At 44.3% G+C, this 19,522-nt stretch overlaps 1 protein-coding gene across 5 annotated transcripts in view; it reads right to left on the bottom strand.

Annotated features, from left to right (window-relative positions):
- Positions 1–225: 225 nt before the first annotated feature.
- Positions 226–19,522, bottom strand: part of RAD51B (RAD51 paralog B) — a 661,060-nt gene continuing 641,763 nt past the window's right edge. For 4 of the 5 annotated variants that reach the window (XM_017499426.2, XM_017499401.2, XM_037728744.1 and 1 more), the window contains one exon: positions 226–882. In XM_017499426.2, the coding sequence (XP_017354915.1) occupies positions 866–882 (17 nt within the window). In that variant the 3' untranslated portion in view covers positions 226–865. The remainder of the gene's footprint in view (positions 883–19,522) is intronic. The other variant, XM_037728749.1, reaches the window with a different exon arrangement.

The raw sequence follows: 19,522 nt of genomic DNA, 5'->3' as shown, positions 1-19,522 counted from the left end.
CATTGAAAACAGGTATTCAAATAAATACATGTGTACACAAGTTCATAGCAGCACAATATTCACAATAGTTGAAGGGCGGAACAGCCCAAATGACCACTGATGGATGAATGAATAAAATGCAGTATATCCTGATGGTGGAATATTATTCCGCCATAAAACGGAATGCATGTTACAACATGGAGGAGCCTTGAAAACATACTAGTGAAAGAGGCCAGACACAAAAGGTCACATACTATATGATTCTATTTATATGAAATATCCAGAAGAGGTAAATCCAGTGACAAGGCAGATTGGCAGGTTTTCAGGAGCTGGGAGGAGGGGGAAATGGGGAACATTTGCGTAATGGTTATGGGTCTTGCTTTTGGGGTGATGAAAACATTTGGGACTAGACAGAGCTGCTGGTTGCACATCATGATGAAATCTACTTGCCATGGAATTGTTTCCTTAAAAGTGGTTAATTTTGTCTTATATAAATTTCACCTCCACAAAAATGAAATGTTTTAAAAAGAGAGAGTTAAAAAAAAAAATACCTGTGTGTTCCACACACACAACCCAACCCCGGCTCTCATTCCCATTTCCTGTTCCCTTCCTGGTTAGACCTGTGTGCCCATTGTCGGTGCCATAGTTTCAGATCAGCGTATGGTGCAGATTACTGTTGGGCTTGTCTTGATCCCACTTCTGAGACACATCCTCTAAAATTCCATGACTAAAGCTGAGTCTACACGTAGCAAACAAACATTTAGCAGAGAACAATGGGTGTGGGTGAGAACACCTTCACCACCAGACTGTTTCCCAACATTTTGCTCTGTGGTGGTAAAGCGGATTTTTCTCAGCAAGATGAACAGGTTTGCACATTTTTCTGTCTCTAGGAATTTCCACAGGCTGCAAGAAGAAAAAGAACACAAGTGTCACGATACCTAGAAAAAGATGTTCAAGGCTTGCATAAAACCCACTGAGGCTAAAACTGCTGTTTATTGAAGTTATCGGGGGAAAAATGTTCATGCCCCCATTCTATTTGTTCCAACCTCATTTGAACAGTTGAGACAGAACTTGTAATTTTGTGTTTCCAGAACAAGAAGATTTGGAACTTCAAAGAGAAAAATGCCTATAGGGAGAACTGAGGACATGGAGACATCCTACGTTAAGTAGGGTGGAAAGTTACAGTCTGTTGATGGAACTGTCATTCACTCGTGCACTTGAACCCTTCAAGTCATTCATGATGGTGGAAATCAACTTCTTCCGAACTCCTGTTTATGTTGATATTTTTATCTCCTTCCATGGATCACAAATGTTCTGAATGGAATTCATTCATTCACTGCATATGGTCCTGCCATTGCCAGCAGGCAATGGGCCAGGCCACTGGCTGGAGAAGACCCTGTCCCTACCTTGCTGCATAAGCACCTCAGTGAAAAAGCAAGGCAGACACACCAGGAACATCACAACCATATGGCAGGTGCTCAGACAGAGGTATCAGGCCATGGTAGCACCAAGGAGTCACTGCCTCTAGGCCCTGTCAGAGTTGGGGACAGTGGACCCCAGCGTTAAAGGAAGATGGTGACAGGAGATCAGCGTTGCAGGCAAGTAAGCATAGCATCCACATCAGCCCAGAGGCATGGACACAGGTGGCACATCTGGTGAACATCGCTGCAGAGGGGAGACGGGAGGCTGTCCGGGCAAGTTGGGGCCAGGCTGAGAAAGGCCTTCCATTTGACCCATTTTTTTCTGCTGACTTTTTTCTTTTCATAGGAACGATCACCAAATATTTGTCATACATCATTTTCCTTCATTTTCTCAATAGCCCCCCTTTACCAATGAATACACTGAAGTTCCAAAAGCTAAAGTAATTCCAAAGAGGGATGCACCCATCACCGCTTGTCAATGACTGAGTGGTTGTGGCTGGGGAAGCCAGGATGGGAGGATGGGACCAGAAGGACAAAAGCAGCTTTAACTGCATCAGTAACATTTCATTTCTTAAGCTGGGTATGGGTACATGGATGCTCTTTGTGCCTTTTTGTTTGTGTGAAATTTTCATAATGATTCTTCAAGCCACTGGAGTTGTGCATTAGGGTAGCATCTTTGCTTGAAAGGAGGCAGTGTCTGAGGCTGAGGGTCCCTTGAGAACACAGGGGCTGCCCTTAGTGTCCAAATGCTTTATGGGTTTTTCACTGTGGTCAGAGGTAAGTCACTATTTATTCCAGCTAGTTGAGGCCTCAGAGCTGATACTTCTACAGAAAAGGCAAGACAGACAGGTTTGACCCTCCTGGTTCCCTTGGGCGGAACTGAAAGTTTCCCATCTAGGGGCTTATGAGCAGAGAGGAAGGGGTCTCAGCTCCACAGCTGTCCTCAGTTACCGCTTCTACACGGCTTGACTGCCTGTGCTCCAAGTTCCTTTTCAAGCGCATTTCCCTTTAGTTAACACTGTTTGCTTCCTCTGCCAGAGCATCCTGCCCCGTCCAGCGTAGCCCAGAGAAGGAGACCCAGCCCCCTGCCTTCCTGGCATGCAGAGCTTAAAACAAGAGCTCTTTGCCATCAGACATCCTTACCACTTCCAGCTATTGAGTGTAATCAGGTGTGCCAGGATCTGATTTCAAAGCCAAGAGCAAAGGGACATGGAGGAATCCTCTCTCTCAGTTGCGCCAGTGGAAGACAAAGGGGTCTGAACAAACAGGATGCACTGAGAGCTGTGGAGAGCACTGCCCAGCAAGTGGGGCGGGCGGGATGCAGGGTGGGAATAGTTGGCCTGTAAGCCTGGGCGTTGGCATGTGATGCAGTCGTGCCCAAGAGAAGCAAGGCAGGGCATGAACAGATGCTGATTCATCTGACAGCCTATCTGGAAGGTTCCTGATAGACAGTCATGCTCTTCCACGGCCCAGAGAGTCATATAATCCCCACCCGACTAGAAGAACCCAACTCTGGCTGTTCACCTTGCAGAGAATGCTGACATTTCTAGAAATCAGAGAAAACCCACTATGCCTTGTAGGGCAGATGAGTAGTACTAAGGAATCTGCAAGCAAGTCAGAACTGATGCATTGTAAAGGTGGAGAAGACCCACTAGTTGCACCCCAATGTCTGGGTCTTGGTAGATCCATTTATTTCTGTCCCTGTTTCCATCTCTTATCCCATACTCTGCTTGCTGGGCTTGGGAACTTACATCTAGTAAACTCTCCTGATCATTAACTGGATAAAAAGTTGAAAGTCATTCCAGAGAACAGTATCCTTATTGGAAGGCTATAAGCCGAGGGAAAATTTCAGTATTTCCTTTCTGCTTCCCATTGCCCCCATTTTTATACGGCAGGAATCAGAGATGAAAACAAATGTTGTATCACACCCAACTTGAAGGCAAACAAAGATCATCAAAGGCAACAAGACTAGGAAGCAGCTTACAGTGGGAAGGGGGTGCCCATCTAGACTGACCCCTCACTGATTGTGAAATTCAGTGGTGTTTGCCCCAGTTCACCTTCTTTCAGAGATAGCCTTGCTGGTGCTTTTAACCAGGAGGGCTTGGAGTATTGGCCACAGGCACCTCTGGCTGTTACAGTGCCTGGGGTGAATGCTGGCATTTTCTGGATGAGGCTAGAAGTGCAAATGTCCTCCAGTACATAGGACAGTCTTACACAACCGAAGAACTACCCAATCTTTTTCTAATAGAGCAGTACTGATGAAATTGGTCATTTCTTTTCTTTTCTTTTTTGAGATGGAGTCTCACTCTGTTGCCCAGGCTGGAATCCAATGGCGTGTGACCTTGGCTCACTACAACCTCCACCTCCCAGGCTCAAGGGATATTCCTTCCTCAGTCTCCCAAGTAGCTGGGATTACTGGCACGTGCCACCATGCCCAGATAATTTTTTTTTTTTTTGTATTTTTAGTAGAGACAGGGGTTTTACCATGTTGGCCAGGCTGTTCTCAAACTCCTGACTTCAAGTGATCTGCCTGCCTCAGCCTCTCATAGGGCTGGGATTACAGGTGTGAGCCACTGCGCCCAGCCGGAATTGGTCATTTCTGACACTCAGATGAACCCTGAGCTCCTCCAACCTGGAGCTTTTGAACTTTCCTATAGCGAGTCTCTGAAAAGAATCCAATTCTAAAGGCCACTGTTGGTTCTAGATGAAATAAAAAGCACACAGAAAATGAAAACCTGCCTGACATCTATAGTTCATCAATTGCCTTTAAAGGAAACTCTTACACAAACTCAGAAATTCCCAAGAGAAATTCTAACCTGGCATAAAGCATTGAGAGATTTATGGAGATGCTTTCTTCCAGGGATAGACTTCTGAGAGCCGGAGACTTGGAGGCTGCCCCTTGGCTTCTATAAAATAGGTCTGGCACATACATTAGGTTGTTTTGTCCCTATACAGTGTAAATAGCTGGCAAGTGACACTTCAGCAATTGCTAAAAAATAAAATCCCAGCTACTCGTGGGTTTATGGAAAGCACACCATGTGCAAGTTGCAAATGATTTCTATCTATGTAAAATGGCAACATGATTGTGGCTCTTCTGTAGCATGATCGGGGTGGAAGCTGAGTATGAGGTCCTTGGAGGCATTCTAACTACATGAAGTTGACTAACTAGGGCTGTTTTTTTTTTTTTTTCTTGGAGTAGGCAGGGGGAAACCAGCAGATACCATCCAGATTTTTCTTAAAAGGAGAGACTTGATGAATCCATCATTGTACTCATAAGCCAATGCCTTTCACAAAGAATTTGAATTCTAGGGAGATTTTGAGCACAAAGCTGCAATGTCTTTGAGAACTTGATTTATGATGCAAGATGAACTGCTGTTAACTCTGGGGTCATTCACCCAGTGGGGATGAGAAGGGCAGCCCCATTAATCAAAAGGTAGCAGGAGACCCCTCCAGGTGAGCCAAATGCACAAAGGGAGGAAGTGAGTCCAGGTGGAAAAAGAGACCCCTCCCCTCATCGCTGGTATGGTCGGGAGACAGCTCTGCTTCAGGGAAGCTCGGAGGGATGGTCTAATGCACATTCTCGCAAAGAATCAGAGAGGCTGCAGCTTGTCTGAGAAGAATTTACATCCTGGCTCCAATTCTCACGAGCTGTATGGCATTAAGCAAGCTACCTAAATCTGAACCTTGGGCCCTTCCAAGATGGCGATAATAGTACCTGCCTCAGAGGGTTGTTAGGAAAATAAGCAAGCATTTACTGAGTACCTAATACACGCCAGACTTGGTATGAGGTACTGGGGAGACGGTGGTAGAAGAGCTGACCGTTCCATGGAAGCACTTCTATAGTGCACTAGGCACAGACACTGCCTATCATTTGTAGCTACTCAACAAATGTTACTTCCCTTCTCCTTATAATCTGTACCACTGGGCACCTGCTGTGAGCTATTGTGTAGGCCCTTGGACCTGGCATCAAGTAGCAATTTGTAGCTTTACAACTGGTTTCACACATGAGAACAAATGTCAGCGGTTTTTGCACTTGCTCATGGAGAGACAGCAGGAGCGGTTTCGAGCTCACAAATCCCTTCAGTTGTAGCAGCCCTCCTTTAATTGATGTTATATCCTCGACTTCTTAGAAAGATCCAACCTATTTATTGATGGACATTAATACACCTGACACTGCTCTAGGTGCTTAAGAAAAAACTCAATGAATAAATCAAAGCTGCCTGCCCTGCAGAGCTTATATGGTAGCAGAAAAGACACAGAATGAAGGGTAAACATTGTGAGCTGTTGATTATTTATTACCTTGTATGGAGATAAGTGCTTTGGGAAAATATAAGTAGAGCAGGATGGGGGTAAGCAGAGCAGGCTGCAATTTTAATTAAGTGGGGTAAGTCTCACAGAGAAGGTGATATTTCAGCAAAAACTTAAATGTGAGGGGGTTACCCACTATGTGAAGAAAGGAGGGGAGGGAGTCAGCTATGGTACTTTGGGGAAAAGGTTTCCAGCAAAGGGTTCAGAAGTGCAAAGGCCCTAAGGTGAAAGCATACCTGTGACAGGGGTCAGCTAGGAGACAGTGTGGCTGCAACAGGTGAGCAAGTGAGGAGCAGTGAGAGGCTGGGAAGCAGGTGCTGCTGGAACTGAGGGTGGGGGGATAGAGGGAGCTTTCTAGGCTTATGGAGGGGCTTTGCTTTCAGTCTGAGTGCAAAAGGGTCACTTGAGAGTTTTGAGCAAAGGAATGGCATGATTTGATTTATGTCTTAAAACTGGAGAGGAGATCATAAACTCAGGCCTTCCATGAAGGTTGGAAAACCATCCATTTATCTACCCCGTCATCTTCACAGGTCCCCTGGCATGAAGATTAGGCAGATTATTTCTAGTCCCATTTTACAAACTGGGGGAGTGGGTCTCAAACTGGGGAAGTGGGAAGGCTATGCATGTTCTCTGAGGATCCAGGGCTGGATCGTGATAGGCTGGGGACTGAATTCTTGCAGTGCCCCCCGACTTGGACTAAGATGGGTTTCTGGACACTGGGAGCTGTCTGCTCCACAGTGTCCATGGGGGTTTTATGCATCCTTGAGGATTGTTTCCGTGGAGAGAAAAGACCATCTGGGGCTACTTTGGTTTTGAAAAGTTACACGTTGAAACAACTCAGTTTCCTTTCAGGCTTTAAAGTTCATCTTATAAATCTTATTATATTCTAGTTACAAATCACAGATGGTCAATGAGAGTTTGTAGATGATATTCCCACATTTCAAAAGATCCTTCCTTACCTTGTGCCTCAATAACAAACATGATGCGTTGTACCTAGTACATCCCACATCATACATCTCAGAGTCAATCACACCAGGAAGGAGGAGGGCGGCACTGCTGGGGGCCCTGGGTCGGGGTGCAACTTGGCCAGGCACTAATCCATGACCAGGGCTCCCGGCCTCAGGGTCTGTGGGGTGGGCTTACTGGCAGTCACTGGCCGCAGGGCAGGGTGCCATAGGGAGGTGATTGGAGAGGCACCCGAATGAAGGGAGAAAGGGAATGTTTTCCCTTTCCTTATCTCCTACCTCCCTTTTTATCCTTAACTCTGGAGAAAAATTTGTTACTACAAAGTTGTAGGCTGGTTTTGCTTCTACCATGTTGATGAGCAGAGGCTCAAGGGGCAGTTTGACAGTGTAAGGCCCCTCTGAGGAGGCCTCCCATTGCCTACCTCAGGCTTTTCCTAACTCCCCGCTCTCCCCTTGGCCTCTCCATGGTCCATCTTTCTCTCTGCTGTCCTTCCTGCAGCATTCCTCCCCACCCCTCCCTTCTTTTGGCCTTGGGAGCTCTCCACCCTTCCCCTCCCAACCCTCCATACCCACGCTCTTTGTTGCTGGATTCAAGGTTCTCAATACAATAAAGCTTTGATGATTTGCCCCAATTGAGAAGGAATGTCAGCTGAAATTAATGAGGAGTCTGAATAATAGAATTTTAAAGCAAAGTTTGGTTGCTTTCACGTTAAGACATCCTTTTCAGAGAGAAGAGTTAGCATTTAAATGCAGTAATAGTTGATGTTGAAAAATGGGGCAATATGTCTTAGAGAATCTTTTCAGTAATTTACCAGAAACTAATCACTTATAATTAGCAAATACTTTCTTTGAATCAGAGTGTTTCTGCGTTGAAAACCTTTCATTTTTAGTGACCAACATCTTTAAAATCACTGATTTTACCAGACTTCTCTCAGATCCACAAGTTTCAACTCCCGAGTTCTTCGTGGCAGAGACATTTCCACACTGAAAGTCTCTCTAGAAATTTTTAATTTTTAATGACATAAGCAATACAGGAATATATTCTTGCAAAAAATTAATACCTTAAAAGGAACAAATTAAAATCACATAAATAAAACCATTTTCTGTCATCCCATTTATATTACTTTCTTTAAGGTGGTAACAACGTATTCTCTATAACAAACCATTCTGCACAAAAATCCCTTCTCCAGGGTCCTACCCAAAAGGCAACTATCCACACTTGATTGGATCCTACACGTTTAAAAAGTAAGTAGTGGCTGAGGGAGTTACAGCTCTCAGCTTCCCAGTCAATATCTTTATTCCTCAATTCTCCCCACTTCTTTACCACATCTCTGCATCCTCCACACGCATGTATCTGCCAGGAAATCTCACCAAGTGAAGCATATCTGGCAAACGTTAATAATTAGGAAATCTAGACGAGGGCACTTGGGTGTTCATTATATTATTTTCTCTACTTTTCTGAATGTTGAAAATTTTCATAATGAAAAAAGAAAGAAAAAGAAAAACTCACAAAATTCTAAGAACAATAAAACAGCAAATGATCCTGGGAAGAAGAAAGGACTGGTTCTAGTTACCGCTATTTCCCTCTTCCTAGAGAGTCCCAGCCCTGCACTGGGAAAGGCTGTGCCTCTCCTGTGGGAATCGGAACATAGAAACGCCTGGTGTATTTCTTAGTAATATGGCTGCTTTTTCAAGCTCTTTCATACTTGTTCTTCTTTTACTTGCACAACAAGCCTTTGGGGGTAAAAAAGGCAAGTGGGTTTCCCCCATTTTACAGAAATGATATTATTGGAAACCAAGAGGTTTCATGATACTAGCTAATAATACCAGCTCATAGTTACTGCTTTCTTACTAGGCCATAGGCACTGTTCTGGCTACTTATGTGCACCGAATAATTTTTTTTTTTTTTTTTTTTGAGACGGAGTTTCACTCATGTTACCCAGGCTGGAGTGCAATGGCGCGATCTTGGCTCACCGCAACCTCCGCCTCCCGGGTTCAGGCAATTCTGCTGCCTCAGCCTCCTGAGTAGCTGGGATTACAGGCACGCACAACCATGCCCAGCTAATTTTTTGTATTTTTAATAGAGACGGGGTTTCACCATGTTGACTAGGATGGTCTTGATCTCTTGACCTCGTGATCCACCCGGCTCGGCCTCCCAAAGTGCTGGGATTACAGGCTTGAGCCACCGCGCCCGGCCTTGCACCGAATAATTTTAACCTTACAATAATTTTAAGACTTATGTACATAATCAATCGCCTGAGATCACAAAGCTAGTAAGCGGTGGATTGCAGTATGAACCAGGCAGTCTACTCATGGGTCTAAACTCACAAGCACCTATGTCCTCATGTGATAACATTACAGATGTCTTTCTAGCATCCCAAGAGTGGAAATCTGGCAGCCTTCAGGGTGCATTCAGACTATAAAAGCATTTATTTGGCTTATACAGTATTTTATAATTTTTGAATTTCAAGATGTATTTAAAGAGAGATTTTATCTGAAAATCCAGATTTCTGGCTTCCCTTGTAAAATCAGACATTCTGGCAACGTGAGGCCAGCATCCCACAAGATAACAAGTGATTGGTGCTGAGATTGTGAAAGAAAAATTTTCATGACACTTGTTAAAGACTTTGAGGAAGACTTTATTCAAGAAAGTATACTGCAGTGGGGTTTTGCAGTAGTGGAGAGATGGGCTCAACTCAGAATACACTGAGGAAAAGTGGGAATTTATAGCCAAGGAGCAGGGTGGATGTCAGTGGATGACTAAGAAACACCAAGGCTAGGGGGATTCTGGCTAAACGGACATGGCAGGGTTCTCTGAAGGCAGACAAGAGTGATAGGACATAAAACGAGGGGGCTGAGGAATTCGATAAGGTATTGAGAGTGATAAATACCAAGGGTGGAGAATTTTCACAAGTGACTTAGCAGGATTCTTGCTAAAATTGGACTAAGCAAGCCAAGGACAGAGCCCAAGGTCGGGGTTTAGTCGGAAAGAGGACTCAGAGGAGCCTGACTCAAGTTTGATCAAGGAAGAGTCTTTGTCAGTAACTGCTGCCCCTTTAAATAGAGTATGTTCTCTCTAATCTGTCAGTCCCTACAACTCCCTATTATTGCAGCTGGCCTCTTTGTGCAACTCCTTTTACCTGTCTACCATGAGCATTTGAGTTTGTAACCCCTGTACTATTAAAAAAAGACAAACCCTAATGAAGCAGAATGTAATTTCTGTCCTGATACCATCAACACACTGCCTAAGTCATTTATTCATTCGTCTTTCCATGTAATAACCATCCATTCATGTATCCATCTATCCATCTTTTCATTCTTCTTGTCTCATGCACCCTAGCTTAGCAATTGTCAAACTGAACAGTCATACCTGAATTTCTTGGCCAGTGTCTACTTTTCTCCAAATCAGATAAGAGGGGCAAGATCAGAGAGTAAGGAATGTCCTGTGAGGAAAACAGTTATGAACTGAGCTATGTCCCTTCAAAATTCATATGTGAAGTGCTAACCTCCAATGAGACTGTGTTTGGAGATAGAGCCTTTAAAAGAAGGTAATCAGTGTCCAGGCACAGTGGCTTATACCTGTAATCCCAGCACTTTGGGAAGCCCAGTGGGGCATATTACCTGGGGTCAGGAGTTCAAGACCAGCCTGGCTAACATGGCGAAGTCCCATCTCTATTAAAAATACAAAAATTAGCCGGGTGTGGCGTTGTGTGCCTGTAGTTCCAGCTACTTAGGAGGCTGAGGCAGGAGAAATGCTTGAACCAGGGAGATGGAGATTGCAGTGAGTCAAGATCATGCCACTGCACCCCAGACTGGGCAATAGAGCGAGACTCCATCTCAGAAAAGAAAAGAAAAGAAAAGAAAAGAAAAGAAAAGAAAAGAAAAGAAAATGAATTGTACATCATGGTCAGCAACAGAAAATAAAATAAAAGGATGTCATTAAGATTAAACAAGGTCATAAATATGAAGTCCTAGCCTCATGGTGATCTCAAACCAATAAACATAGAATGGACACACAGAAAATAAAAACCAAGAAAATGAGGTTCTATCCAATGGAACTAGTGTCTTTATAAGAAGTGGACAAGACGCTAGGAGCTCACATACACAGAACAAGCCAGGTAAGGACACAGAGAGATGATGTCCATCTGCAAGCCAAGGAGAGAGGCCTTCGGAGAAACCAAACCTGCTGGAACCTTGATCTTGAACTTCCAGCCTCCAGAACTGTGAGAAAATAAATTTCTGATCTGTAAGCCATGCAGTCTGTGGTATTCTCTTATGCAGCCTGAGCAGATGCATATGGCAAGGAACCACTGTCCAGGTGCCCTCTGCCTTTTCAATCCCTCTCACCCTCTCCACTTTCCCTGAACAAGCAGTCACCTAACATCCAAGGCCATGTGAATAGCTACGAAGAGAAGGTGTTGGTAATCCCAGTTAAAAAGGTTTATGGTTTCTCCAGGGGTGTGACTGCACCATCAGGATGGGCTTTGAGGGTGGGAAAGGGCTGGGGAGATGCCACTGAAGAATTCTACCAGCAAGATGAACTCAGGCCACTTCACTAAACCCTGTGTGCTTGAAATGGAGAGTTGTTGCAGACTTTGGAGTTGGGGTATGGGCATGAAAATTATTAGCAAAACCCAAGGTAGCTTAAGGAACACTGAGAGGTATAGGTTCATCCAGCTAGTTGGTTGGGTTTAGCAAGCAGTTTTTGTCTGGAGATCCTGAGTCCAGCTTAAACAGTGATGATCAGAATAATCACTGCAAAATTTGCCTCACTTTAAGCCTTCCTCCAGCTTTCCACCAGGTGTTCTAGTCAAAGAGGTTCATGGTATTGACACAAAGATAGGTGGTTGTTGATTAACTCCAGACGGGCACAGAAAACTGGGAGAAAGCCAAACTGGCTTCTGCTTTATCTCTGCATCAACTTTCAAGCTGTTAGATTGGTAATGACTGTGGGGTTTGGACAATGGAGTTGGCATGACAGGCTGGACAAACCCCATGTGGGTTCCTGGTCAGCCAATGGCAATAGACCTCAACCTCCCATTCTAAATAGAATGGGCAGGGATCTGGAGGTGCTCCGGAGGAACTGACTGGAACCCCACAGTAGCAGCTCTGGAAACACTGTCAGTTACCTTCTTTGCTATCACGGGCTCCTAGGGAAACGCTGCAATTTTAGTCACTAGATAAAAATGTCAGTCACAAGACAAAGTTTGACTGATGATTTAATCACCATTGACATACTTGGAGGTCAGGAAAGGGCAAGGAAATACAGACATTTAGACTAGCCTCTCCTTCAGTCCTAGACTCATGTCCACTAAAAATAATGTGGGCAGACTGAAATTTGAATGCACATGGTTTGGGTTTGGCTTTTAGCCATCTGATGGGTTACAAAGGTAATGGTATCTAATGAATAATTGGTAAAACATACTATCACAATTCAGTTTTTCCCCTAAGCCTCTGGTTGATGCATGAATTTCATATAAAGCACAATTTCTCAACTCAGCTGAAATAGGGAAAAACCACACATGACTAGTCTTCCAAAAACCATCATGAAGATTTGTGAATAACTTCCAATAAAGAGCTTTGAGCACTGAGAACACAATTGGCAAAAACTTTATTGAAACCGAATCCTTCACTTGTGTTCTAAAATCTTAGTTTGAAAGTTATTTGGGACTTGTTAGTCAAGAATCTGGACTTTACAAGACCTGAGGGTGGGGGCTGAAGAAAGGCAAGGATCAGGGATTCGGAAAAGGATCCTTGCAGGGGCCAGAGAAGACCCTGGGGGTTAATGAAGAAGGAATATCTTTCCACTTGCTTGGTCAGTGTTCCTCAATGGAAGTTCCTCTTCCTTCTGCTGATACCTGTTTTTTGGGAAAAGGAAGTAACCCCAAAAACTGGTGGAAGGAGAAAAGGTAGCTGGGTCCCATGGGGGGTACATAATCTTCCTTAGCTAAGAGAGGATTTTATTTCCATTCCTTTTTTCATTACATACCTTCTCCAATCTTCTTTATATTCTTAAATAAACCTCAACAGCTCTTCCTTTCCACTCACTAGTCCCATACCTCTGTGACTGGGCACTTCAGCAGGGTGAGAAGTAAAATTTTGGAGCCAGGGGCTGGAGGTGAGCAATGATAGGAGATGCCTAGGCCGTGAGAGTATAAGGGGACCACGTCTACAGTTATGAGCAAGAAGCAAGAGAGAATGGGTATGCTTGCGGTGGTCCAGTTAGAGGGTACACAGCCTGCCCTGGAGTCCATCACTGTCTTGCCCTCTCACAGCCCCTCTACGAGAAAATGCCAGCCCACACTTCCTGCTGCTTGGGCAGCCATGGTTTCAGGGACTGCCTTAGCCAACAAGGGATTGGTTAGCTAGTGACCAATGATGTTGTCTGAGACAAAACACTAAGATAAGCCCTAGATAACGAGATTCTCTCTTCAGAATTGTAACCAAGGAAAAAAGCCAATGGGAACTGAAGTTGAAAGGCTAAGGGGTAGGGAGAAACACAAGGATAAACCATGTGCAAACTGAAGTTTTGAGTAAACAGAACTATACAGCATGCAGGACAAATCTGGGGCGAGTGGGAGAACAGCCCTGGGCAGACACACAGAGAAAAGCAGAGACCCCAGGATCATGAATTTCCAGGGCTGCCTCCCCTCTGGAAGGCTTTCCAATTCCACACCACCTATTTCCTTACCAGTATGTGTCCCCTTTTACTGGAGACAATTGAGACTCTTCTTCCCAGTGAAAACAGCCCAACTGTAATAGAAGTTTCTACACGTCCCATGTAGGTAGGTTGAAAACTGAATTATTATCTGAAGATATCAGCAGAAGCAAGAGGATCTCCCCATCTAGAGTTAACTAGAGTAGGCTGGCTCTCAGCAAACATGGCCTACCACCGTAGCTTACTTGGAAGCAGCTTGTGTACTTGAGATTAGGTTTTAGGCAGGAAATAGTGTGACCTAATTTCTCCTTTGTTCTTATCATGTCAGGTTATGCCAAGTCTATGTTTGAGACCTGAAGAAAGGAAGTCTTGGAATCTACAAAATATTAGTTTGGTCTGAGAAAGTTAAATCCCTGTTAAGTCACCAAAATCCAGGTCCACAAATCTCTTTGAGAAAAGCTTTAAACCCGTGATTTTTTCACTGGTTGAAAGGAGCAAAGAGGTGTGGTGGTCATGTTGGTTCACCAACAACAGCTTATGAATCATTTGTTATCTCCCATTTCAAGGCTCAGGAGGGCTAAACCGGAAGGAAAACCAAAAGCAACTCTTGTCAATATGAGACCTCCCTCGTCTCTCATGTCCACAGCCTTGGAAATGTCCCCAGGCAAGGCTGCCATCAGCACTTGACCGAAAGCACATGCAGGCAGCCCATTCAGATCAGGAATTCATTATTGAAAGAATAATAAGGGAAAGTTTCTCTCTCTCTCTTGCAAGGAGAGCTGCTTTCTGGAAAAGTCACAGGGCTTTGAAGGAAAGTGCATCATGTCTGGTAACAAGGGGCAGAATGGAAATGGAAGGGCACATTTCCAAAAGCCTTTTCATACAGGGCATGATGGTCTGGGGTCACTCAAAACTAGTTGTTCTATCTTAAATGTGTTATTGAAATCAGGCCATGACTCCCTTTAACCCACTATCCCTTTCCAGAGTTATTTGTGTCTGAAAGCTCTAGAGGAAAGGTACCCAGAGTTAATTAGAGTTAACTGGTCTTTCCTGGCTACCCCTCTATTTCAAAAGGTCACCTGTGGACTAAAATGGGCTGCAAAACTGTTTGGTTTTCCTTAACACTACCCCATAAATCTTTGATGTATGCCACGTAATCTGAGGGAAAAGTATATAAGCGTGAATATGGAAGAAGGAAACATTTGCAAGCCCAGTGGGTATAGCTGTGCATGACCAACATTACAGGTGTTTACCAATATCCAGTTCCCTTCCCTTCAGAATACGGAGCAGGTGGTACCTTCTTGCCTCCTGGAAGTTAGGAGTAGCTGCATGGCTGCATAGCCATGAGAATAGAAGTAATGTATATCATTTTTTGAGTGAAGAACTGAATTACCAGTGCTCAAGTTCTCTCTCCTCCTACCCACCTCTCCCTTCCCCTACTGTGGACTGTGGCAGTGCATGTTACCACTGAAGTGCAATACTGAGTCCTATATGGGGGAGAGCTTATCTGGAGAGGCTCAGACATGCATGGATTTTGCAAGTCACTGAGATTTGGGGGGACTGTTTGATAGGCAACAAAACCAAATGTGTCCTGACTTACGTCGAGCGATTTATTGGTTTTCTCTCCTCTCAGATCTATCTGGAGTTTTGGAAAATTTGTGGTCCATGTGAACCCTGCCCTCACTGAAATTCAGAAGTAGGCAGTGTGTTTTCTCTCACACTTAGGATGTTTGGCTGAGAAGTGTGATGTGTGCCTTCCCTCCATTTGTGCAAAAGAAGCCTCTTTGAATTCTGGAGTGGAATAAAGAAAGCCCTTTCACAGCCACAGGAGAAAAGTGATGGTGATGATATTGAAACCAAAACTTGGAAAAAATGAGCCTTCCAAATGGTTCCAAGACCACAGTTTTTAGGCTAGAATCAGATATTTTGCACTTCTCCTTGCCTTCGCTTACTTTTCTCCCATTACCTAATCCTTGTCCTCCCTTTCCAGAATTCTCCTTTGGCAACCCTGGTTTTGCTGGACAAACTTTCACAGCCCTGTCTCTGAGCAGTAATTTTGCTTTGTTCACAACACACAACCTAAAAGACATTATGCACAGAGTTCAAGGCTCTCTGGGTTAATCCAAAACGCTCCCCCTGTGGGCTGACAGGGACCACACATTTCTGAATCTCCACCAGGACTGCAATACCTTCATAGAATAGCTGGAAGGCTAACATAATTAGGGAGACAAAGTTGAACTTTGACACAGTGAGCTGCAGTCAACTGTGACTGCACTGCTGCACTCCAGCCTGGGAGACACACGCACACACACGCACACACACACACACACACACACACCCCTAAAAAGTCACTGAATTGCATCATTAATTACTTTCAATAAAAGTAATTAATGATACAAGATGCCTCACTAGCATCTCATGGGTGGTACCAGCTTGGCAGATTTGCAGCTCACGGGGAAGAATGCTACCTGTGTCCTTCTTTCTCGTGAACATTTCCTGGGTCAACTTTCCTGTGCATGTCTCCTAATCGTTAGTAATGATGACAAGAGAAGGCAGTGATGGAGCCCCTACTGTATTCTGAGCATCACTGCCCAGAGTCTAAGATCAAACCACTAGCATTGTTCCTCGTGATTCTTTTATTTAGAAACTACTCACTGAGTTCTTCACTATTATGAGTGTAGTATTGTGCTGAGTACTTGACGAATTGAGGTTGGCTGAGAGTTGTGATCAGAAATCTTACATGGGCGAGGAATGAGAGACAAAAGAGAGTAGAACTGCCTAAGTTCACATCCACATTTCATCCTTCCCGGTGACAGACTGAACCTCTCTTGCTTCAGTGCCTCATCTGTAAAGAAGGAATAATACAAAGTTCTCCCTTGTAAGATTACTAGAGGCATTAGAGAAGTCTGTGTATGTAAAGTGCTCCATATCAGAGGCAGGGCTTAGGTCCTGTCCCTGCAGCATGGTTTGTGTTGAAGGCCTGGGGGGCCTTGGGCAGGAGAGTACGGTACTGGTTTGTCAATCACTGCATATCGGGCACTCTCTTAGTGTTTCTTGGGGTCAAAAAGGTAATGTCAAGGAGGAGCCACTTAATTTTTGACATTTGGGATTGGGATATGTCTTCCTCTTACTTTTTTGAGACGCATTTGAGTGATCTTTTTTAAGTGTGAACAATTTGGCTTTTTTTTCTTGGCAGACAGTGAAAGCAAAGAGAGAACAAATTAAGAGTTGCAGAGAACAGACAACATCTTTCCCAATGAAAGGGAGAAAAAGTAATATATTTTCCTCATCTGTCTCAAGGTTCATGGCTGAGATCTCTATAACAAAATGCAGATTAACAAGAGAAAAACATCTACGTTTACCTTTTTCTTCTTTGAAATGGAAAGTACCTACTAAGTGATTCAGAACCAAAATCAAAACCATGACTTCACCATGGGCTAAGAAGGGTTCTCAAAAGAGAGTGCAAAAAGAAGCAGCCCTCCCAAATCCAGAACCACCCCCAAAGATAGTCAGAGATACAAATAAACCTCCCAAGTGCTGGCAATAGTTGGTATGATAGCCGCAAATAGGGTGCAACCCACATTTCTCTCCAGCCATATTCTTGAGTTCTCCTCCCCTGAAGTTGGTTGGGGAACTCAAGACAGCTTGCATGCCCCAACAGGGAGAAAATCAAACCAAGTTATCTGGAAAGAAATTGAGACAAACAAAGAAAGAGACAGCAGTCCCTGAGAAGGAAGGGATCAATAACAAATGGGTAACTTAAAGCCAGATTTAGCCAGAGAGTCACAATTCGGTGTCTGTGTGTGTGTGTCTGTGCGTGTGTGTGTGTGTGTGTGTTCCTGCTAATCTGAATTTGGGAAGGAAGATTCAAGGAGAAATTTTTACCTTCTCTCGCGACCAAGCACTACAGAGGTCGGGGAGAGCTGACCTTGATAAGAATTCTTATTTTTCCAGCTCTTTTGTTAGTTGCCCCAGGATCTCATCTGTAAGATCCAGAATGAGTGGGGTGTCTCAGCTACCCCATATTGGGCACCAGAAACTGTAGGGGAGAAAAATAGTATCTTTTTCTTACCTATTGCAAGGTTCATGGCCAAGACCCCTATAACAAAAGACAGATTTACAAGAGAAGGCCAAGCTCACACCTGTAATCCCAGCACTTTGGGAGACTGAGGCAGGCGGATCTCCTACAAACAGGAGCTCAAGCCCAGCCTGGTCAACATGGCGAAACTCTGTCTCTACTAAAAAAAAAAAAATAGAAAAATTAGCCAGGTGTGGTGGTGCATGCCTGTAATCTTGGCTACATGGGAAGCTGAGGCAGGAGAATCACTTGAACCTGTGATGCAGAGGTTGTAGTGAGCCAAGATCACGCCACTGTACTCCAGCTTAGGCCACAGAGTAAGACTCCACCTCAAAAAACAAAAACAACAAAAACATTTACAAGAGAAAAGCATACATTTTATTTAATGTAAATTTTATGTGACATGAGAACCTTTAGAAATGAAGAACTGGCTGGGCATGGTGGGTCATGCCTGTAATCCCAGCACTTTGGGAGGCTGAGGTGGGAAGGTGGCTTGAGCCTGGAGGATCACTTGAGCCCAGGAGTTCAAGACCTGCCTGGGCAGCACAGTGAGACCGTCTCTACAAAAAAATAAAAAGTTAGCTGAGTGTGGTAGTGCCAGTCTGTGGTCCCAGCTACTTGGGAGGCTGAGGTGGGAGGATCACTTGAGCCTGGGAGGTTGAGGCTGCAGTGAGCTGTGATTGTACTGCTGCGCTCCAGACTGGGAGACAGAGTGGGACCCTGGCAAAAAAAAAAAAAAAAAAAGGAGAAGAATGAGAAGAAGGAGAAGGAGAAGAAGAGGAGGAAGAGGAGAAGGAAGAAAGACCCCTGCAAACCAGGGAAATCTGTATTTTTATGCTTAAGTTTGATGAAGAGTAGATAGTCATGCCGAAGTATTGTTGGAAGACTAACAAGTACGATCTAGGGGGAATAAACTGGGGGAAATTTAGTGAGGCTTGCGTGTTCAGATTCTTCTCTGTCCCCGATAAGGGGACAGAGATAAGGACATTCCTTTCCTCTGGGTAGAGAGTGAACACTTTAGGAATGAACATCTTACAACCTGCTTCAGGAGAGGAGAGGCGAGGGGAAGGTGACAGTGGCCTTCCTGCCTCTGCTGTTTTTTTCAGGTGCCAAGGTGCCAGATTTTGGAGTAGTGTATCCTGAACTCCACCATCAACTTCTCAAATAGTTCCTTGATGTTTGAAATTAGCCGATTCATGTCATAAGAATCCATAAACTGATTGCAAATTACCTTGGTTTTCGCCAACATTCTATTGAATATCCCAAGTTCTCAAAATGCACCTCACTCAGAGAGAGACACATGGTCACAGCCTGGGATATCTGCCTGCTCCACCTCTTCCGGGTCTACCTAAATCCTTCTTGCCTTCTGATGCTCAGCACACCAACACCTTCCCTGATTTACTCCAGCTGATTAAAATGCTCTTCCTTTTGCCCTTGCTTCCCGGGGCTTGGATGTGATTCTGCTTTATATTATAGTTAATCATTTGTGAGTCTTTTCCCATTCCTTGGAGTACATTTTTGGAGGGCAGGCACACATTGAACTTTGCTTTCAAGCTTTACCTGAGCACTCGGTATGTGCTCAACAAACACTGAATTGTTAAAGGACCCAGTCGTTCAAACATTGTTCATCAGTCTGCACCTACTTGGTACACTGCACTCTGTTGGGCTCTCACAGGACACACGAAAAAGGATGAGACTTGATTCTAGCCCTCAATGCACTAAAAATCTCTGATGGAGGAGCAGGTACAAAGTGATTCTACACAGCACAGCCTGAGGTCACTAACAACCTGGGTAAGGCAGGTCACAAGGTGAAAGGCTGGAAAGATTTAATGCCTGGCTTTGAAGGGGCTGAAGCTCCCAGACCTTGCCCTGAACCCAGCCTGATGCTTCAATCAGAGCCTCATGGCAGTAAGAGCGAGTAGGCTGGGTGTTCTACTGGAAACGACTAAATTATCCTACGGGTCACCAATTGATTTATTTGCTAATTGACTGGCGCAGCTTTGGGCTTTAAATCTAAAGAAATCATTTCATCCTTTATTAAATACTGCATGAGTCTCACTCTTTGTTCAGCAGGGCGATACACAATATACCAAGGAAACTTGAATTTACACTA

The sequence above is a fragment of the Cebus imitator genome, unplaced genomic scaffold (genome assembly GCF_001604975.1).
Source record: "Cebus imitator isolate Cc_AM_T3 unplaced genomic scaffold, Cebus_imitator-1.0 Scaffold13, whole genome shotgun sequence".
Classification (NCBI taxonomy): Eukaryota; Metazoa; Chordata; class Mammalia; order Primates; family Cebidae; genus Cebus; species Cebus imitator.
This window is presented reverse-complemented; position numbering and strand designations above follow the sequence as displayed.